The sequence below is a fragment of the Gaeumannomyces tritici genome (genome assembly GCF_000145635.1).
Source record: "Gaeumannomyces tritici R3-111a-1 unplaced genomic scaffold supercont2.5, whole genome shotgun sequence".
Lineage (NCBI taxonomy): Eukaryota > Fungi > Ascomycota > Sordariomycetes > Magnaporthales > Magnaporthaceae > Gaeumannomyces > Gaeumannomyces tritici.
In genome coordinates this window covers 3902384-3923546 of record NW_008804549.1, presented here as the reverse complement: position 1 = coordinate 3923546, position 21163 = coordinate 3902384, and the positions used below count along the sequence as shown (strand labels likewise).

The 21163-nt window shown below is 59.2% G+C and overlaps 8 protein-coding genes across 8 annotated transcripts; 4 read left to right on the top strand and 4 right to left on the bottom strand.

Moving 5' to 3' along the window:
- Positions 1–108: 108 nt before the first annotated feature.
- On the top strand, positions 109–1684 carry GGTG_10274 (60S ribosomal protein L35). The gene is made up of 4 exons (XM_009228146.1): positions 109–307; positions 578–717; positions 1009–1234; positions 1347–1684. Exons 1-4 carry the CDS (start codon positions 305–307, stop codon positions 1353–1355), a joined length of 378 nt encoding a protein of 125 aa, XP_009226410.1. The 5' UTR covers positions 109–304; the 3' UTR covers positions 1356–1684.
- On the bottom strand, positions 1628–4651 carry GGTG_10273 (zinc finger protein 664). Its single transcript, XM_009228145.1, has 3 exons — positions 2624–4651; positions 2415–2561; positions 1628–2322 (listed from the first exon to the last, which is right to left on the bottom strand). The coding sequence occupies exons 1-3, from the start codon at positions 4353–4355 to the stop codon at positions 1982–1984; spliced, it is 2220 nt and encodes a 739-aa protein (XP_009226409.1). The 5' UTR covers positions 4356–4651; the 3' UTR covers positions 1628–1981.
- Positions 4652–4808: 157 nt separating this feature from the next.
- GGTG_10272 (hypothetical protein) lies at positions 4809–5962 on the top strand. The gene has a single exon (XM_009228144.1). It carries the CDS (start codon positions 5270–5272, stop codon positions 5663–5665), a length of 396 nt encoding a protein of 131 aa, XP_009226408.1. The 5' UTR covers positions 4809–5269; the 3' UTR covers positions 5666–5962.
- On the bottom strand, positions 5696–10145 carry GGTG_10271 (pre-mRNA-processing ATP-dependent RNA helicase PRP5). The gene is made up of 4 exons (XM_009228143.1): positions 9733–10145; positions 9256–9669; positions 8781–9186; positions 5696–8696 (listed from the first exon to the last, which is right to left on the bottom strand). Exons 1-4 carry the CDS (start codon positions 9877–9879, stop codon positions 6007–6009), a joined length of 3657 nt encoding a protein of 1218 aa, XP_009226407.1. The 5' UTR covers positions 9880–10145; the 3' UTR covers positions 5696–6006.
- Positions 10146–10429: 284 nt separating this feature from the next.
- Positions 10430–12428, top strand: GGTG_10270 (hypothetical protein). The gene is made up of 3 exons (XM_009228142.1): positions 10430–11363; positions 11432–11734; positions 11833–12428. Exons 1-3 carry the CDS (start codon positions 10761–10763, stop codon positions 11902–11904), a joined length of 978 nt encoding a protein of 325 aa, XP_009226406.1. The 5' UTR covers positions 10430–10760; the 3' UTR covers positions 11905–12428.
- Positions 11628–13817, bottom strand: GGTG_10269 (hypothetical protein). Its single transcript, XM_009228141.1, has one exon. It carries the CDS (start codon positions 13612–13614, stop codon positions 12433–12435), a length of 1182 nt encoding a protein of 393 aa, XP_009226405.1. The 5' UTR covers positions 13615–13817; the 3' UTR covers positions 11628–12432.
- A 365-nt stretch (positions 13818–14182) lies between these two features.
- Positions 14183–15567, top strand: GGTG_10268 (hypothetical protein). The gene has a single exon (XM_009228140.1). It carries the CDS (start codon positions 14292–14294, stop codon positions 15402–15404), a length of 1113 nt encoding a protein of 370 aa, XP_009226404.1. The 5' UTR covers positions 14183–14291; the 3' UTR covers positions 15405–15567.
- Positions 15568–15573: 6 nt separating this feature from the next.
- GGTG_10267 (rho-type GTPase-activating protein 1) lies at positions 15574–20910 on the bottom strand. Its single transcript, XM_009228139.1, has 4 exons — positions 20017–20910; positions 19024–19720; positions 16927–18956; positions 15574–16814 (listed from the first exon to the last, which is right to left on the bottom strand). Exons 1-4 carry the CDS (start codon positions 20398–20400, stop codon positions 16341–16343), a joined length of 3585 nt encoding a protein of 1194 aa, XP_009226403.1. The 5' UTR covers positions 20401–20910; the 3' UTR covers positions 15574–16340.
- Between the last annotated feature and the right edge of the window lie 253 nt (positions 20911–21163).

Sequence of the window (21163 nt, the reverse complement as noted above, 5' to 3'; positions counted from 1 at the left end):
TTCTTTTCAAGTGTGGCTGGGTGCGGGATGTGGCTGATGCACCCTTGCCGACACAAGTGGGGTCGGGTGGGCACGCCAAGGGGTGTTCAGACTTTTTCCTAAAAGGCAAAAAAAAAAAAAAAAAAAGAATCGGAAAGCAATTGGCAACACGTGACGCTGAATTCGGTCTCACACACACATTTCCAACCCTAAATTTTCGCCGCCTTGCTTTCAGATCTTCCCCCCAGCAATTGCCCGGCGACGCGACTACACCAACCAAATCACCACTCTCCTCCCCCGGATCCGACGACTAACCACACCGAAAATGGTACGTCTGCGACGTTACTCGATGTCCAACCTGCTGGCCCTCTACTTCCCCGAATTGTTGCTGCATCTGTGTGCACATCAGGCGATGAATGCGGGAACCGCCCTTGCCCCGACCGCTGGGAGATAGGGATCCGGGGATGGCGGCATTCTGGGCGGGATAGATGCATGGCGCAGCCACGGGATTCCTAGGATCTTCCTGGATGCTGCCGCGCCGGCAAGCAGGTGCGGAATTTGACCAGACTTGGCTAACATTTGGAGGGGAACCAAACAGTCTACCGCTAAAGTCAAGGCCGGCGCCCTCTGGGGCAAGGATAAGGATGAGCTCACCAAGCAGCTCAGCGAGCTCAAGACTGAGCTCAACCAGCTCCGCATCCAGAAGATCGCCTCTTCAGGCACCAAGCTGAACAAGATGTACGACTCTTCCTGCCCCGCTTTCCGTTAGACACCCGCGTCGATGCCGCTCCCGATAGTTCGGCCACTTTTTCTGTTGCTCGCCCCGACAAGAACTGCAGACGCGCGATTGGAAAGGGGGTTGATGAAGGGTCTTGCCGGGGCGAGATCATGATGAGGACCATATCACCAGCAATCGCTCGGCATCAGAGATGCCAGGAGATGGTGCCGAAGCGATTGTTGGATTTATGGGGCAAATGACACAAAACCTCACAGGCGCAATGGCTAACGACCGGGTTTCCCCTCCAATAGCCACGACCTGCGCAAGTCAATTGCCCGCGTCCTGACCGTCATCAACCTGAAGCAGCGGTCGCAGCTCCGCCTCTTCTACAAGAACAAGACCTACCTTCCCCTGGACCTGAGGGCGAAGCAGACTCGTGCCATCCGCCGCCAGCTGTCCAAAGAGGACGCCTCGAGGGTTCTCGAGAAGACCCGCAAGCGGCAGCAACACTTTTCCCAGCGGACGTACTTCGTCAAGGTAGGTGGTCCTCTTTCGGATCCGGGCCGGCCAGCGACATTGCGTCCTCCTGCCACGACACCACTGTCAGGAGCCTTCCTTGCTGACCAGACGTCCCTTTCATCATTTACAGGCCGAGTAAATCGGGGTTTTCGGAGTTTCTAATTTGGTCGCATCTGGGGCAAGGGGGGTTGCGTTTCTCTCCAACGGACTGCTTTCTCGTCGGCGCGGGGTTTATCAAGAACAAAAACAAAAACGCGAATTTCTCTCGATACGCTTTGCATTGCATCCCGGGGACATGTGTTTGTTCAGGGAAAGGGGTTAAAGGGTATTTTCACGAGGGATAAAAATGATCTTTTTCAGGGGGATCATAACAGGCAGCCCAAATCAGCTGTCAAATACCAACGGATGAACAAAACAATCTCGAGCCCAGAACCTCGTGCAATGCAGTGCAGTATGCATTCTCTCACATTGCCAAAGTCCATGAGAGAGCGCTTCATTTCTCTATTTAGTCCTAAGCATCAATGTAGCCTTGGTGGCCGGTATAAAACGGGAAATGAGGGATACTCTTTGAGAAGTGAAGGGAAAGAAAATGGAGTGCAGATCCAACAGCAAGATGACTATAAAATTACCAATACAAGATAGCACGCTCTGGGAAATGAAGGAGAGAAAGAAATCAACGCCTGCAGGTTGGGGTATCCTTTTTAAAATGCGGAATGAGGTGCAGTGACGACTTGAGAAAGGGATGCGTGTTCATCTCGGACGACTTCACAGGGACTCGCTTTCAGACATGTCGGGGGACGTGCTGGTAGACTCGCCAGGGTTGTCGCCGGCGGCGCCGTCGTCCTCGAGAGTGCCCGGGGCCGCTTGGGCGGCCTGGTAGGCGCCCCCTCGGCGGATCTTGATCTTGGTCTCGTGGGTCTTTTTGTGGCGGCGGAGCTGGTCCATGCGGTGAAAGGTCTTACTGCACCCTGGGTGGCGGCACATGAAGGCACCGACCTCGGCGTGCGTCCTGCGGTGCTTGGACAGGTTCGACGACTCGCTGAAGCGCCGCCCGCATATGTTGCAGGCGAGGGGCTTGACCTTGGTGTGGGTACGCATGTGCATGGCTGTGGGAGGGGGTTGCATGGTCCACAAAAGTCAGTAAAAAGAAAGCACCAGGCCGCACACGGCCCCGAGACACCACGACTGTGCTACTCACTCCTTGCACTCTGCTGCCTGAATGTCTTGTTGCAGCCAGGGTACTCGCAAGGCAGCGGCTTGGAGCCCTTGTGGATGAGCTCGTGCTGGTCCAGCGCCTGCTTGGCCGAAAACGTTATGTGGCAAGTCGGGCACTTGTATGGTTTTTCTGGTGCATCAAGGGAGAAACATCAGCTCGGCACATCCTCCGGGGTCAAGATGACAACATACCTCCCGTGTGGGTTTGCACATGACGCTCGATCTTGCTCTTCTGTGGAAACCCTTTTTTGCCCTCGGAGCTGCGCTTGCAGCCTTGCCAGCCGCACACGTAGCCGCCGTCGCTTCTTTCCAACATCTTGACGTGGTAGCCAATGACGTGGAGATTGAGATCTTTGGGATTGTCAAACACCTGCCCACAGCAGCTGGCGCCGGGGGAGTCACACCACAGACACTGAAAGGCCTCGCCGACTGCTTCCGGGTCACCAGCTCGTGACCCTTCGTTGGGGACGACCCCGTTTTCATTGAGGCCGGCTGGTGTTGTCGGCGGCGGGGAAAAGGCTGTGGACGCACCCGTCAGCGGGGTGGCGATGGTGGACGGGTCGTGGGTGAGTGTGGTGGCTGGTGACGACGCCAGTGGGTGGTGCGCGTGTACTGCCAAAGAATCGTCTTGAGATGGTATGAATGGCGGCGTATGGAGGCGCCCGTGCGACGATATGGCGCCGAACTCATGTTCCAAAGGGCGATCGAGGGGGTGTTGCTGGTGGTGTGGGTGAAGAAACATGGCCCTATGCTGCATGTGCCAGTGCTGAAGGAGCTCGTCTCCGCTTGTCCAGTGGGCGCTGCAGTCTGATGCCAGCGCCGAAGGGTTGTCCCAGTCCATCGGGCCGTTGCTGTCGAGGGCCGTGAAGAAGAAGCTGTCGTCACATGGGCACTGGTGGCCGTGCAGCTGGGGGTGTTCCAGCAAGCACGGCATGGGGCAGACGGAGTAGTTGGGTGGCTGGTCCACAAGGCAAGGCCGAACGCAGGACTCGGCCGACGGATCATTGTGCCTCTCGATCAGATGCTGGATGACCGCCTTGGGTGCTACCATGGAGCCATCGCAGTGGGCGTTCCGGGCGGTATCGTGCTGTGGCACAACCGAGGACGTCGAGGGGAACGTCGAGTGGCTGGCCTGCAAAGGTTCAAGGTGCTGCCGCTGCGCGGATGGGGTTGCGCCAGCATCGGTGGCGACGAACGAGGCTAGGGTGGCGGCGGCCTTTGTTTCTTCGCAGGTATAGGCTGGACAGGACTCGTCCACGCAGACGGGCTCGTCGTCGCAGTCTGACGCGTCACATGGCTGGTCCAGCCCACACTCGTCGCCGAGCTCGCAAGGCTGGTCGAGTTCACACTCGTCGCCGAGCTCGCAGGGCTCGGCAATGTCGCACCGATCGCCGTAGACGCATGCGCTGCTACAGCTGGATCCTGCGCAGCTGCTGGTCGTCGAGTTCCTGCGCACCAGGGCCGGGCCGGGGGCACCCTCATGCGCGACGGCAGTCGAAGCAGCACTATCCGGGACGGCGGACCAGCCAAAGGCGCTCTCACTTTGTGCCTGGTTGGCATCGTGGGAGCCAATTAGGTGGCCAAACCCATCGGCGTGCGACATGGACAGCGCCCCGGACGAGTAGACATAGTCGGTGGGGTCCCATGACGGCGCGTCGGCCGCTAGAAATGCCGGGTAGCCGTCGGCGATGAGCCAGTCGTGGTCGTGAGCGGCCGCGGTGAAGGCGGGCGGCGCGGCATCGAGTCTGTTGGCCGCGTGAGCCGGGGCCTGGAGGAGCTGGTGGGTGTGGCCTTGGTAGCCGACGAGGTCCTTGTCCAGCCCGCTGTTCATCTGGCGGGCATGGGTTGCGGCGCCGGCGAACGAGAACACCGAAGCGGCGCCGCGAGGGGGAACACCCGGAGTGTTCCTGTCCGCTTGGATCATGGTGGTAGCATAGGGCGCGAGGCCAGCGTCGGACGGTCCGCGGAGATAAGCAAGATAGATCAGAGCCGCGCAGTGCGAAGGCGTGGGGTCGTCGAGCAAGAAAAGGACAAGCAAGCGTGATGCGAATGTGGCACTGCTTCAATTGAATTGATTATTTTTCGACGTGGGGCTCTTTCGGCTGTCTGGCAACGGCTTCGCGAGTGTTCCGTATCGACGCGGGGCGGCGGAATGGCGAGGGTCGGCGATTGTTCGAGCGGGCCGGAGCACTTTGTGTGAGAACCTTGATGGGCAATGAGAGACGGGCTGGATTTTAGACTCAACTTGCGGTTTTGTCAGCCCGCCGCCCTGTCTCGATTGGACCCGATTTGCGGGGCAAATGCGGGGCCGGTGCTTTTAGTGGTGGTGCTACCGAGGCAGTGCGAGGCACTCACGCACTCCAGTATGAATTATGAATGAATGGATGCATTCGTCACCCACCTCGCATACGAAAGAGCGCGGCAACCACGGACGACAAGGAAGAAGATCGGATTCCAACACATTCAACTAGGGGCCTCTTCCGTCTTCCATAGTGACTCACATCGCTCCATATACGCGCCCCCAACGGCGACACACACAAACGCGCGTGCGCGTATATTTCGCAATTGTCGCACATGATCGCCGGCTTCTGTCGCTTTCCGCTCTCCCCACCACCGCCTGCCCCTTTGATTTGACCAGAGACCAGAGCGCGCACGACACGGTCTATCTCTACGCGACTCGCTCTCTGCAGCGGCCGCCACCTGAAGCTTCTGCCCGTTTGGCCCCGCCGCCTGCGTCCCCAACCAAAGGCCCCCGCCTGGCGTTGGCGCAGGACTGCCAGTCGCCTACCTTTACCACTACCAACAACCGACGCCACCAGCACCGTTGCGACTGCCATCATGGGAAACTGCTGCGGAAAGCCCGAATCGGACAACTTCGCCTCCCAGGGCCGCGTCCTCGGCTCCGCTCCGCCCAGACAGACCACGGCCTCCATCCCGGCTTTGGCCATTCGTCCTAAGCCCCCAAAGGTCGGTGGCCCGCCCCGTACCCTCGGCGGTGGTGGCGGCGGAGGTGGCGCGAGCAGTAGCGCGTCCTCCACCAGCGCCGAGGACGCGAGGAGGAAAGCCGCAGAGGCGGCTGAGGCCCGCGCAAAAGGCAAGTCGGCAGGGAAACTTGGGAGCCAGCTCGAGGTTCAGAAAAAGAAAACGAGGAACGAAACCCTGAAGGAGGTGAGCGAGGAGAACCGCCGACTGAGAGACATTGACGACCAGGCCAAGGCCTTGAGCCATAACTGAGGCCAATGTCTTCGAGCTACCCATTCCCAATATATCCATCCATCATATCCAATCTTATTCTTTGCCTATCTACTACTTATTTCCAGCCTAGCCTAGCCTATCCCCCGGCCTTTCCCTTCCATCCCCCACTCATGTTGCGCCTTTTTGTTTGCCGGGTCTCTCTTTCTGCGGGCGCACAGAACGAATCAGACGAGATAACCCCCGTCATACCGCATTAACCGTTGAATATAGAGATTAATACATGTATGGACTATATATGTAACACACCCTGGGCCTCCTTTGCGGCCAACACAGCCCAATTCTAAGGGCCGTTCCTGATTCTTCCGCGGCATGTGCCCCAATCACGTGATGGTGTACCTGCCACTGGCCGGGGCACGGCTCTCTGCATCCGCGGCAGCTATCGTGCCTTCGCGGAGGAGGCGCGTGAGCTCTGACAGGGCGTTGCCCACAACAAGCTCTGTATCGCCCTCGATAAGAATGTACAGCTTGGGGTCTGCACCCGGCGCCGGTTCCTTGCCCGGAGCGTAGTAAGTGCCCTTTGTAGTGATGGAGGTGCCTGTAGCATCCAGGATTTTTGCCACGTTGGTGCGGTTGGTGACAGCCCAGCGCGCCTTTTGCGGGAAATCGTTGATCTCTAGCGTCGCGTGGAAAGCCCCCGCGTCCGGCCCCTTGTTGTCGATGGGCTGCCCGGGCCTCAGCTGCCCGGCCTTGGCGAGCCGCGCGTTGATCATCTCGATGGCCGACGCAGCCTTGTCTAGGGCCCCGCCCTTTGCGCCTGTCGAGACTGCGGCTTCGTTTGAACTTGCTGTGCCCTTGGCCTCGGCTTCGGCCTTGGCTGCGTCCCGAGAGACGATTGCCGACACCGCGGACAGTATGGCCGTCGACGCCTTCAGCTTCTTCTCGTCGTCCTTGCCCGTCTTCTCCTCCGGCACGTCCTCGTCTTCTCCTTCAGCCTTGTGCGTCTTGCGCTCGCGGTTGCGTGCCGCTTCTCGTTCCTTGTCCAGCCGTTCGAGACCTTTGCCGCCGAACCCGGATTGGTCCTTGGCCTGGCCCGCCTTGATCTTGTCCTTGAACGCCTTGCGCATTTCAACGAGCCGCTCCGGCACAGGCTGACCACTCTGCTCCAGAGCCCTAGCAATTCCCATGGCGCAGTTCTCCTGCTCCTCCGTGATGAATGTCACCGCCGTGCCCGTATTCCCTGCCCGACCCGTCCGACCAGCACGGTGGACGTAGTCCTCGAGGTGGTTTGGCGCATCGTAGTTGACTACAAGCTTTAGCTGCTTCACGTCGAGGCCCCGCGCCGCCACGGATGTGGCTATGAGGATTGGGCAGACGCCCGACTTGAAGTCCGAGATGGTCGAGTCTCTGTCCACCTGGTCCTTTCCGCCATGCAGGGACATGCAACCCCAGCCCTTGTGCAGCAGCTCGCGCAGCAGCTCGTCTGCCTTTTCCTGCCTCTCGACAAAGACCAGCGCCCGGACGTCGTCATCGTCCACGTAGAGCGCTCCCAGAAGCTCCAGCAGCCGGTTAAACTTTGTCTTCTCCTCCCTGATCTCGACAATCTGCGTAATCTCCGACGCAACCACGCTCTTGCCGCCAACCTCAATCTCCACCGGGTTTTTAAGCACCTTTTTGACGAGTGCGTCCATGATTTTCGGCATCGTGGCCGAGAACAGTACCGTCTGGAGGTCTGGCCTGGCGTTGCCCAGAATCTTTGTGACTTGGGGCTCGAAGCCCATGTCGAACATCCTGTCGGCCTCGTCGAGGACAATGTACGTGGTCCGCCGCAGGCTAACCACTCGACCTTGGTTCGCCGCCAGGAGATCAATCATCCGGCCTGTCGTTGCTACCACAATCTCTGCGCCCCGCTTCAGGTCGGCTATCTGGTCCTTGATTGGGGGCCCGCCGTATGCGCAGACGGCGCGCAGGCCGAGCGCTTTCAGAAACGGTTTGCAGTCGCGGAAGATCTGAACGGCAAGCTCGCGGGTGGGGGTCAAAATCAGGCCGATGGGGCCCTCGGCGTCCTTGACGGGCTTCTGGTCCTTGATGTGGCGGAACATGGGAAGAAGGAACGCCATGGTCTTGCCGGATCCTGTCTTGGCCACGCCCACCATATCCCGGCCCGACATGATGACGGGAAGAGCCTGCATCTGAATGGCAGTTGGTTTGTCGTAGGCCAGCTTGTCAATGACATCCAATATCGGCCGTGTGAGACCGCAGTGCGACCATTTCTGCACAGGCTTTGGAACATCCTTGCCTGACACCTTGATGCCGTCCAGCTCGAGGCGCAATTCGGCCACCTCGGCTTCCGACATCTCGCTCAACTCCGAGGGCTCAACCCAGAAATTCTTGCGGATCACCCCAAGATCGAGCTTGCTATAGTCAATCTTGGGGATCTCCTTCTTCTTGCGCTTCGCAGTCAGAGCAAGCAAAGTTTTGGCATCGGGATCCTCCGCAGCGCCAGATGCAAAGTCGTCGTCGTCACTGAAGTAGGCCTCTGGGATAGGGGCCGGCTTGGAGCCGCCCGCAGTCTTGGCTAGCTTGCTTCGCGCACTGGTGGCTGGCTCTTCCAAATCGGCCATGAAGGCGTCGAGCGGATCAACGTCGTCTTCCACTGTATTCTTCTCGTCGACCTCCATAGCCGTGATCTCATGGGGTACTACGACATCAGCATCAGCTGTCTCGCCGTTTGCTGCCGATGGGACCTCGCTGTTGTCATCTGTTTGTATGGCCATGCTCTGCTGTAGCATCCGTTCCTCGCGCCGCTCATGAGCAGCTCGGGCCGCAGCGGCAGCCTCCTCTTCGGTCCCTGCGAAGTTGTCACCATCCGAGGAGTCGTCGTCATCAGCCTGCTCCACGTACGACGTGCTGTCCGTGGTTTCAAGAGATACATCAGGTAGCTTGGCAAGTTTGCGCTTCGACGTCTCCTCGTCGTCCAAATTCAACTTGCGCTTTGTCGGGGCCTTGTCATGTTCAGACGACTTTTGGAACCCAAAGCCACTGATTGGTTTCCCTTGCGGTAGCGAGGACGCTGTAGGTCGGTCAGCACTTGGACATGTGGCGTTGAAACAACAAATATTCAAGCAACGAGAAAAACCAGGCGGGTTCGACCTACCGACCAAGGAGGTTGTCGAGACCGTGGCGGTCTTGTCGACAGGGTGGCCCTTGATGGACCCGAGAACAGTGGGGGATTGATGCCGGGGGCCAGATTTCTTAGCTATGGCCTTGGGATCAAATTTACCACCGTAAGGGACGACTGGCTGCGCCTCCTGGGCCGATTGGGGGGTCGCTGGAGAGCCGGGCCCCGTGGTCGTTCCGTTTGACGGAGACAAGATAGCAGCGGGGATTCCGGTGGCTCTGATGTCCATCTCGGCAAGGAGTTTCCTCGTGCTGCCAGGTGTTGCACCGCCCTCCTTACGCTGCTCCATCTCCTTCTTCTTCTTCCATGCTTCCAGCTTAGCCAGTCTCTCGGCTTTCTTGTCGGCCTCTAACTGCACCTGTGACTGGGCGGTCTTGGCGGCCTGTGGATTGTCAGAAACTCTGTTTACCAAGATCAAGTTGGAGGATTTTTTTTTCCTGGGACAACATACATCTGCTTCCTTGGGCTTCCCGCCGTGTGCTGTGCTAGACACACGTTGGCGCTGGTCATCAGCTCTGCCACGCGGCCCCAAATCGGCGGCATCCTCGTGACGAGCACGATTTCTATCTAGGGAGTCATCTCGCCTGGCGCGGTGATCGCGATCGACATCACGGCTCCGCGGACGGCGTCTTGGCGGTGATCGTTCCCGGTCGCGAAGGCGGTCGCGTGAGCGGCGACGGTCGCGGTTGGCGATGCCGTCCCTGCGTCCGCCGCGGTAGTAGTCGTCATCTCGGCGATCTAAGGACCGGTCACGGGAGCGATCGCGGCGGCGATATGTGCCATGGTCTCGATCGCGGTCGCGATCTCGGTCTCGGTCTCGGTCTCGGTCTCGGTCTCGTTCTCGTTCTCGTTCTCGATGGCGGCGCTGTTGCGGGCGCAAGTTAGTGGACACACGCGGCAAGTGGCCAGGCTCAGAGAGTGCACTCACGTCGGCAGGACTGCGGGAGCGGTGGCGATCGCGGGGCCTGTCCCGGTTGCCACCGCGATCACGTCTCTCTTCATCCTTTGCGTTACGTCTTGAGGACTGCTGGCTTCCTGCAGGAGATGGTGAGCGTGACGTTCTGGGGCGAGCCATTGTGCTGCTGGCGGCTCAAGAGGCACTTTTTCTTTTTGGTGAGATGTACTTCTTTCGAGGGTGCTGCAGAGTCACGGTTATTGAAGAGGCGCCAAACGGTGCCAACTCCCGTCATCCACCAAGAGACAAGGCTGAATAGAGGCGTTGACGTGGAGCAAAAACGATGGTGGCCAGCGCTGGACTCAGAGTGCAGCCGATAATGTGTGTTCAGCCACAGCTGGAGGAAGAGTTGATTGAGTGCCAAAGGACCCCGAGATGGCGGTCGCGGCTCTTTTCTTCTTTCTTTGTTTCTTTCTTTCCTTTTTTTTGGAGGTTTTTTTTCTTGCTTGTCAAATGATGGATCCTTGGCTAGCTGGACGCCGATGAGTCTGCAGCCCAGCCGCGGAGTGGATTTGCCGGACACACTCCTGGGGGTATCTGTGGGTCACCGTGCACGTGCCACCTTGCGAATTCAATAGCGTCACTGTATAGCACGTGATATCGCTTGGAGGACACGGAGGGGTACACGCTAGGTCGTGCCGTTGGGCGCAAGCCACTCAGGCTCAAAGCCCTGGAATTTGCGCCGAGCAAGGTACAGTGCCGCGCATGGCTCCCACGCTCCCACGCCATCCGTTCCCCTCAATGCGAGTGTAAAACAAGGCTGGGCTCCACAGTTGTGTGAGTGAACGAAGCTTGCATCCATGCAGCAAAAAAGGTGGAAAACAGATTCCTCCACTGATAACTGACCTACCTCATCAACCGCAGACCTTGATGTCGGTGGAACGCTTGCTGGGCCACACTCCAATTCCAATTCAATCAATCGCTCAAAGTCCACACAAACTGACGCCGCCACCGGTGATCGCTTGAATCCCAAATATCAAGCGCCGCCTCAACTTGCAACAATGTGGTCTATCGTTCGTCCCGCTGCGCTGCAAGCCGCGCGCGTCACTGGGGCCACCGGCTCCCTGCCCGCCCGCCATGGCCTGGGATGGCTCTCGGCGCGGGTGGTTCTCAACCGCAGCGCCTCGTGCGCCTACCGCCTGACCGTTGTGGCCCGGAGCCTCGCGACTGCGACGGCCAAAGCCAAGACTGCCCGCAAGCCAGCCGCGGCTGCTACCAAAGCTACCGCGACCAAGCCCAAGGCCCGCGCCGCTGCGACGAAGAAGCTGGCGACCAAGAAGCCGGCGACCAAGACGGCCAAATCTGCTAAGGCGACAAAGACTACCAAGGGTGCCAGGGCTGCCAAGCCCAAGGCTAAGTCCAAGGCTGCTAAGCCGAAAAAGAAGGCAACCAAGGCGAGGAAGCCGGCGAAGACCCCCGAGGAGAAGCTGGCTTCGGACAAGAGAAAGCTGGCGAAGAGTACCCTGTCTGTACCGACCCAGCTCCCTTCGAACTCCTGGCTGGTTTACCTCAAGCAGAAGATCCAGGGCAAGCACTTCAATGTTACACAGGAGACACCCGCTCTCAGCAAGAGCTTCAAGGAGCTGCCGGCGGCAGAGGTCGAGGTGCGTAGTGTCTTCCAGTCGCGACAAAACGACAGCAAGTTGCTGACAAATAGCTTCAACATGATTAGAACCTAAAGGAGACCGCGCGGGCGAATGTCGAATTAAACAAGGCTGCCTACAAGGCTTGGGTGGAGAGCCACACTCCAGCCGAGGTGCATGCCGCAAACAAGGCGCGCTCCCGCCTCCGCCGCGTCCACAAGGTCTCGAAATCGATGATCAAGGACCCCCGTCTTCCCAAACGCCCGATGACGCCCTTCTTCTTCTATATTCAAAAGGGCTTCACGCCTCGCGATCCCGCACTCGTGAAGGTTACGGATCATGCGAAGGCTGCTGCTTCTCAGTGGAACACACTGGGCACGGCCGAGCGCAAGGTATGACGAGATGACCCAAGGGGTGCCTTTTACTATCATAATTACTCGCGCCATGTAAGACCGATGAGCTACTGCTAACATTGGACGCTTACCAACAGCCCTTCATTGACATGGCGATTGCAGACCGGTCTCGGTACGAGGTGGAGAAGAAGAACGTAGGCTTGTTGTAGGCTCTATGTCTTTCAAGCTCGGCGAGCTCCGCTACCACTCTTGTCAATCCCATCATGCTAGTTGCAAAAAAATGCACGATACTAGGTGGACAAGAGGAGCGAGTTTCGGGCTCGACGACCTCAACTCGTCTGTCTAGCTGTGTGACTTGAGGGGCCATGATTCGCATGTCAGCGCCACTCCAAATTGTGTCTAAATAGGTTTCGGTCGTTCTGGAATTCCAGTCGTTACGCTTTCCTTATTTCAACGCACGAATACCCAAACTACCCCCTGAAAAGGGAACAGCACACATCTTCTTTTCTCTCACGTCCCTTTTGCAGTTTGTGCATCTGTGGTTATTTTCTTCCCATGGGTGATAGTTGCGCTGTGTGGGCAGTTTTTGTGCGTCGTAGGATTAAGCATTAGGGAAAAGGCGAGGAATGGAGGCACGTTGGTGTATGTATAATAGCTCGAAACGTGGTAAATCCAGGGGAAGTAATTAACGAAAGGAACATCTCTCCCGCTTCCCGAGTAGAAGTCAGTCCAGCTCTTCACATGTCCCAGCGATTCTTGGTCGCCGGAACGAGGACGAGGCCATCACCGCCCGACGTCCATGTGCAGTCAAGGCTGAGGATACGGCGGCGGGTGGCGGTGTAGAGAAGAAGATACATGTGGCCCAATACGTGGCCGAAGGAAAACAGACGTATACTGTCGGTTGCGTTATCCCGCTTGAGCCACACTCCCCAGCCAGCACGGCCCTCGCCGACGTAGCGTGCAAGGTAGCCCCAGGTCTCCCTCTTGGCGTCAGGGCCCCAGCCTGAGCACGCGAGCTCCCAGAAGCCGCGCTCCGTCGGTCGCGGCTCCCTCCCCTGCAGCAGTCGTCTCTTGGACACGAAGCGCCCCGCCAGGCCAAGGTCGGAGTCGAGCTTGACGAGGTTGTAGGTGAGCAGGCTCGACGGCTCGAGGTCGTCGCACGAGCCGTCGGGTTCCGGGGCGAACACCTCGAGGGCTCCCGCCAGCCTTGCGCCTGGACCGCCTTGTCTGGCGGCCCTGGCTTCGTGCGAGAGCTCAGGGCGCCCGGGGCCGACGTCGCTGAGGCTTTTGGTCATCAGCAGCTCCCGTCGCAGCGGCGAGAACCCCGCTCCATCGGCGAGGAGGGGCTCTGAGTCGGCCCGGCCCGAGGACGGCACCGTGTCGTGGCCATCATGTTCGGGATCGTCGTCGAAGGCATCAACGTCGGAATTACTAAGACCAAGGCCGTAGATGCTCGCGTCTATGTCTCCACGGCCGGGAGACGACGACGGCAGTGCTAACGAGGGCGGTTCACGACGAGCCGGACTGTCACTCCCCTGCGAGGACCGGATCCCTAGGCGCAGGTGGTGAAAGGGTTGGGAATCCTCAACCTCGCTGGGCGGCACAGACAGAGACGATTGCGAATCTGCGGCCAGCACCTCGGCGTCTGGATATCGGGGTAGTTCGGGACGGGGAGAGCCAGCGTTATCCAAGACATCCTCAAATGAGAGCTGCGGGGAGTGGATGACCTGATTGGGCGATGGCGGGCAGTCGGGGTCGGGGTCGGCATCCCTGGTGGGCACCAGGAGAGTGATCCGGGAGGGCTGGAAGTCGAGATAGGCACTTGCCAAGGCCCGGTAGTAGGCGTCGTGCGAAGCCCGGCTGGGAGCGGCGGCGTGCACCAGGATCTCGGTTTCTGCTTCGGCCCATACGGGGTCCATATCCAAGAAAGAACTTGAGCGCTGAGGATGGGCGTTTAGGACTGAGCAGCTAGAAGCCCCGGAAATATCCTGCCATTGTACGGGCCATGGAGTGTCATGCCCATCACGGACAGGCCCGGACCACAGACCTAAAGCCGAGCGCAAGCAGTTGTTGTTGCTGGAGAGAAGCACAGATGCTCCATTAAGGCACCAGCTGAGCGGGCTTGTTCACGCTCGCCTAGTGGGGGGACGGGCCTGGAGCCGTGGGCTGATAGCCTGCATTGTTGCTGGTTGTGGGTCTTAGGTAAGCCGGGTTGTACGCTAAGGCCCTGCACAGTTAGTGGCCCACTCACGACGGCCAAGTTTGAGGTCTAATTGGATTGGAGGATCTATGCACGTCCAAATATCCGGCCTTTTTTCCCGCCAGACTGGTTGGCTGTGGCCGTCTCGACCTCGACTGTAATCCTCCCACAAACAACCCCAGCCCCCGACCCAGACCCTCGACTACGATCCAGGCTCCAAGCCGCACTATCCGTGCGCCTCCCTTCAGACCGCCCCGACCCGGGACCAGGCCAGGTCCGCTGCCAGCCCAGCACCACCACCACCGCCGCCGCCGCCGCCGCCCCTCCTCCTCCACCCCCGTTGACCGACTCCGGAACCGGCCCAACGCCACCCAACGCCAGGACACCCCCCGAACAATGGCGGAAGAAGCAAAGCCCAACCTGGGCAGGGTTCTCGTCATCGGCGGGTGCGGGTTCCTGGGCCACCACGTGGTGCGCATGCTGATCGAGGGCTACCGGTGCACCGTCTCGGTCATCGACCTGCGCTGCACGCGCAACCGGCGGCCCGAGTCGGACGGGGTCCGCTACGTCGACGCCGACATCACCGACGCGGCGCGGCTCGCGTCCGTCTTCGAGGAGCTCAAGCCCGACGTGGTGATCCACACGGCCAGCCCGCTCGCGCAGGGCGACGACAAGGCCAGCCACGACCTGTTCCGGCGCGTCAACGTCGACGGCACTGCCGCCGTCGTCGAGGCCTGCCGCTCCGCCGCCGTCAAGGCCCTCGTCTTCACCAGCTCCGCCAGCGTCGTGAGCGACAACCACTCGGACCTCGTCAACGCCGACGAGCGCTGGCCCGTCATCCGGGGCGCCGACCAGTCCGAGTACTACTCGGAGACAAAGGCCGCGGCCGAGCAGATCGTCATCGAGGCCAACGAGCCCTCGCGGCTGCTGACGGTTGCCATCCGGCCCGCGGGCATCATCGGCGAGGGCGACGCCATGGCCATCCCCAAGATGGTGCAGGCCTACCAGGAGGGCAAGTGGAGCGTCCAGGTCGGGGACAACAACAACATCTTCGACTTCACCTACGTCGGCAACGTCGCCCACGCCCACCTGCTGGCCGCCCGCGCGCTCCTGATCACGCACGAGTCGGCCACGGCCCCGCTCGAGCACGAGCGCGTCGACGGCGAGGTCTTCCTCGTCACCAACGACTCGCCCCTCTACTTCTGGGACTTTGCCCGCATGGTCTGGAAGGCCGCCGGCTCCCCGCACGGCGTCGACCGCGTCTGGGTCCTGCCCCGCGAGGTCGGCCTGGCCCTCGGCTGGCTGAGCGAGATGGGATGCTGGCTCGTCGGGAGGGCCCCGACCCTGAACCGCCAGCGCATCATCTACAGCTGCATGACGCGTTACTACAACATCGACAAGGCAAAGAGGCGCCTGGGCTACAAGCCCCTCGTGTCGCTTGAGGAGGGCGTTCGGAGAGGCGTCGCCGACTGTCTGAGTCGGCAACAAGCCGCCGCCGCGGCCAAGTAAGGGGTCCAGGAGGCGGGTGGGGAAGAATCGGCTTTAATATTTGTCCGGCACTATTTTAACTCGGCTCTATCTTGTCATGATCGAAGGGATGATTGCCGGCGGGATTTACATATGTTTCATCTATATAAACTACAGGACTTCCACTAATATACACTTTTGACCACTTTTCTGCTGTCTGTCTCTCGAACAACTCCCTTCGTCCGCGGAAAAGTTTGAGGGTCAATCTACCCATATTCCCATAATTCTTTTCCCAGAGTGGAACGTGACAAGCGCCCCTTGCATGGGTTACGGTTTAAACGGCTGCAAGAGAAGTAGGATCCAAAGTGGCGATGCGCAGCACGAGGCTTGGGATTTGGCGAGCGGACTTGGTCAAGACGATGCAGACATGTTTCGTATTGCTCTACACCCCAAGTATGAGTGGCTCTAGTAAAAGCAGTAGTGAGAGAGAAAAAAAGCATTACAAAAAAAAGAAGAAAAAAAGGTAGGCCACGTAGCGCATGGGAGGGTATATCGAAGTCCATCCCAAGGACCAGGTTATGCACGAGTGTGCACCAACAGACAATGACGGATAATCCGATTGCTGTAAACCGGCAGGGATGGAAGAGTTACCAGAGAAACCATGAACAAAGAAAATAAGGAGAAGAGCAACGAAAGAAACCAAAATAGTTATATAGAGTAGAAAGAAAGGGAGAGATAGGACAAAAAAAGAAGAGGAGGAAAGGTGGGGGGAAAGGTGGGATGGCGGCGCGAGAGGTAGGGAACACGGTGGACGAGTAAACAAGCTGCGGGTAAGAAAACACAGGATGGGAAAAGACCGCCGGAGGAGGATAAAGATGAAATATCTGATCGAGTTTGGCCGCAGAACGGCCTTTTTTCCGTATTCTTTTTGCTTTCGAATGTTTCCAACAAGCCAGCCATAAACCCAGACATGCGCCGTCACCCCGTTCCTGTGACGCCGACCGAACTATTCTGTCTGCTCCATCCCGAGTTGCGCCATTCACGCCGCTGACCACGATCCTGGCCGTCAGGCGTCATCCCTGGAGGCTCAAACTCGCTGCCATATGGTGATGGGTGCCCTTCCTCAGGCGGAGGGCCCCTTGGCTTCCCTGGTGAGGTGTGTGGGTGCTGGTGGTGACCGGGAGCAGCATAAGGCGCGTTCAGATCCTGTACTGGCCGCACACTCCGCTCGTCCTGCCAAACTGAGGGGTCCGTATCCACTCGCTTGGCAAACGGCCGATTGGGCGTGTCATGCCTCCCGATGATTTCAGCCGCCTCCCCATGCGGGCGCTGGCCTCCGCCATTCATCAGAGGCCGGTCGCCGAACCTTTTCAGTATCTCCTTGGTTGTTATGTCGCCATTGTTGTTGAAGAGGGACGGGTCGTTGAGTATGTCGACCAGGTCATCAGGAACCTAGAGAACCCGGGGGAAGAGAGTGGGTGATCTGTTAGCAGCACGCACATAGAGACAAGGATATCGAAACATAAAGTAGGGAAGAGGGGGAGAGAGAAAAAAGAATACATACCAAGCACATATCTTCTATGTATGTGATGATGTCCTCAACCGCGGTGATGGCAAACATGGGGTCGCTGTCCAGAGTGAGGGCTTTGGAGCTTGTGTAAAGAATGTTGGGCGCAATAACTGTTGACAAGTTCTTGACATCCATCTTGGAGCCAGACTCATCATCGACCTGGTGAAAGGTACCTGCCCACTTCAGGAAGCAGAACAGAATCTCGAGGCAGTCCCGATGACACTTGGGCAGCAGGCAGCAGATCAGGTGCAGGCACTGCCGTCGCTTCTCGGGGTCCGGCAGCTTCGCGGCGGCCAGCCACAACCGATAGAGCTTGTGCGTCATCAATGGGTCCGGGAGGTCCCTCAGGTAGCGCTTCAAGAGAGCGGCCACTTGGACGACTGTCTGGCCGCTCAGGTTCACGCTGTCGCAGCCGTCCCGGTCGATCTTCTCGCAGAGTTCGCTAAGCTTCTTGATGTTGCCGTTCTTCCTGAACACACCTTCGACCGAAAGATCCATCTGCCTCATGGTCGCTACGATGTCGTCGACTACGGCAGGGATCCGCAGAGTGCCTGGCCCGACCCCGTCGGTCGAGTCGGCACCGTCGCGATCGATGATTATCTCCAGAGGCACGCCGAAGACGCCCTTTTTCTTGACGTTCTTCTTCCCCTCGTTCTTGAATGCCTTGCCAAACTTGTTCCAGAAGGTCGCCGGTTTCCTCGACTCGATGAAGCCAAGGAGCTCCTCGAGTGAAAATTCAGTCTCGAGCATCGGGTGCATGGTCAGGACGGCAAGGTGCCGGACGATAAAAGACTCGAGACCCGACAGCTCCGAGAAGTACTTCCTGCCGCCGATCCCCATGCCCCGCTGTGGCGACATTTCGCCAGCCCGGCGGGGGTCGGCATCTCGTCCTGGTGAGAGCTCCCGGTGCTGGTTCGACCCAAAGTTCGGCTCCGTAGCAGGCGATCGGAATAGTTCCTGGCGGGCGTAGGCATTGGGCCTTTGCTCGCGAGCTTGCTCGGCAGCAACAATGCGGGGAATGTCGTCCAGCGTCAAGGCATCCTGGTTGCCGAGCATCGTGTCCGTGGTCCCTTCGTCGGCCGGGCCCCTATCCTCGACAATCTGAAAGCCGGGCTTGGTAGGGTCGGCCCCTCCAACGCCTCCCGCTGAGCCTGGTCTCGTGCCTTCGGGTCCGTCCATGATCCGCGACGTCCTAGCCTTCCTGAAGCTGGACGATAGCGCCTTGTCCAGCCGCGTGCTCCTCAGTCTCCTAACATCGTTGAGGGTGCTCTCGTACGACGACTCGCGGTGGTGCGCCTTCCCGCCGCCATAGGACTTGGACCTAGCATCGCCCCGGAGATGCGGAGCCTCTCGGCTGCCGTCGAGCGATTCGTACCCATCCACTCCAGCGTCCTCCGAGGCCTGCGGGAGCGCGCCAGTGCTCCGAAGAATCTCCAGCAGCCTCGCCAAAGCAACCTTGAGCAAGAAGACATATTGCTGGAGCTTGGTGACCTTGGTGAACCCGTGGGCCTGATCGCCATGGTACGAGCCACAGTTGCTGCAGAATATCTTCTGGTCGTAAGGGCTGAATCTCGCGTCCTGCAGGTTCCGGCCCAGCTCTTTGCCACATCGGCTGCAAGCAACACATGCCAGATGCCAACGCTTGTCTTCAAGCTTTGCGCACTCATCCTCGATCGGCTTGCGGCAGAGGGTGCACTGGTCCGAATCGTTCGCGGATAGCCGAGACATGCTGCTCGTGATCTGGAAAGCGGGCTCGTCGTTCTTCAGGCTGTCGAGGTTACCCAGATCATCCAAGAACTGGTACAGCCCGTCCGATGTGCCTCTCTCCTTCTCTATCCGAAGCGCGCCCTGGAGACAGATGCGGATCAGCAGCTTGAGGTAATGCGCCAGGCCGGTGACTAGAGACAGCAGCTCCTGCGTGACGCCGAGCTTCCGGACATCTTTGTCCTGGGCTTTCGACAGGAGCGAGAAAAAGGCAACGATCTTTTTGCACAGCAACTTTGCCTCCCTCCCGTAAGACAGGCCTGCAGGATGGTCAGGTAGGAAATGTCAGTAACGAGGTCGGGCCAGTATTTGTGGTGAGCGCCGTACCTTTCATATCAAGCCTTGCCATGGCCGCATCGAGCCCGTCGGCGGACTTGAACAGAATATCGACGTGCCATATGAACTTCTTGGCGACCATGACGCCCTCGACATAAGCACCATTGCTGACGTGCAAGAGCATATCCGAGATACAGGCAGCCGAGGACTCCTCAAATGTCGAGAGCACGCTCCAGATTCGGTACACCTTTTCCTCCATGCGCTCCTCGCCCTCCTTTACGAGCTCACGACTGGCCTTCTCGTCTTCATGTTGGTAGGGCTCGGCCGGGGCTTCCTGGGGCGGTGTGAGACGGACGTTCCAGAACTTGTGGATCATGTAGCACTCGGGGTGCCAATGCTGGTTCTGTCCGTTGCGGTAGATCTCGACGAACTGCTTCAGGATGGCGGTCTGGCAGCCGTTGCACTTTTGTGCAAACTGTGTCGAGTAGTGGTAGTGGCAGTAGACGCTGCCATCGTGCTCGTAATAGCTGTCCTGGGCGCCAAAGACGGTCTCGCAAAGGGAGCAGGTAAAATGATCGACGTGGTACTTGCGGTCTAAAGCTGTTATGTAGGACCCTCGCAGGGCATTGCCGCACTGGAAACAGAGCAAGCCAAGGCGGCGAAAGTAATCCTTCTCGCACAAGGGATACTGTCCACCGTTTTCGTCGTCGGCGGGAAAGAATTTTGACGCTACTATTTGTCCGCAGTCCTGTAAAGAAGAAACTCACGGCGGGTCAGCTCGAAGGACGATGAGAGGGTATAGAGAGCCGTGCAGATGCACAACCGAGGTGCGTATGGACAAAGCAGAGGCGAGGAAGAGAAAAAAGAAGAAGAGAAACAAGGACAAGAAAATAAGAAGCTGAGGGGCGAACATAACCAGCAGCAGAGATGATATACAGAATAGACGGGAAGGAAAGGGGGCGATCATGAGCAAGCGAGTGACACTGCGAACAAGAAAGGAAAATGGCATGCACAGTTTGGTGGGTCGAGGGACGAGATACTCACCCTGCACTTGAAGCAATCTAGGTGGAACGTGCCGTCCAGAGCCCTCACGAACTGGCCGGTCAAGGGCTCGCCGCACTTTTTACATATGCGCATCTGACCGCTGGCCGAACGGCCGTTCCGTGGTCTCGATCGGTTTCTTTCCCCACTGCGGCTGCGGTCGTCTCGGGCGTGGTCGCCGCCCCGGGTAGGGCCCGGGCCGGGGCTTGGTGCCCAAGAGGGTGACGGGTTGCGGCCATGCCCGCCGTTTGGGCGGGCCGGGCCCGGGCCCATCGCCTGGCCTTGGTAGTCGCGCTCGGGTTGGTAGGGCGCTTCGGCCGGTGCCAGGCGGCCGCCGCGGCCGCGCTCGTGGAGCGGCAGGCCGCCTTCGGGATCGGGTGCAGACATGGCGGCCTGCGGTGAGGACGATGGCCTACTCCAGCGACAACGCGCGAGGACAAGAGGCTCGCAGAGGCGTGTTTAGGGGGGCGAGAGGGTGAATTGATCAAGTGAGGGCGTTAGCTATGTCAGACACCGACCCAAAGCCCGATTGGCTGGAGGCGTCGACATCAATCGACAAGAGTCGTGGCGCCCGCGAACCAGGCTGCCCGCCTTTCCTGCTCAATCACGGCCGCGCTAGGACGACGGCTACGTGTCGATCGGGGCTCCGGGTCTGTCGAAGCGAGGGTGACGAGGGCCTGGGGAGATAAAGTAAATGGCAGGGACCGTCGAGGGATCGAGCGAGGAAGGGAATATGGATGAGGCGGGAAATTGGACACGGATGACGGGTTGGGTCTCGAGGGCGTCGCCGAGTTGGAGGGGCGCAGCTCGATCAATCGACGGCGACGGATCCTGACCGTGTCGGGCTGGATTTGGCCCTCCGCTTCTTCAGCAAAGGGGTCGGTCAGGAGGGCTGGCAGGTGACGAGCAGTGCCAACGAGTGGCAGGCCTGTAGCAACGGTGCGGTGCAGGTGCAGGTGTGCAGGGTGCCTCTGCCAGCGGGAAGTGATGGGCGACCCTGCACCAGCACCAAAGAGCCGGCACACGGCACACGGCACACGGTCCCTGGCACCCTGGCTCACTGGGCACAGCGCCCGACGCGGTGGGTTTTTTTTTCTGCGGGTGCCTTAGGTAAGAAGAATGGAGGGTCAGTCTGTGCCGAAGTGGGGAC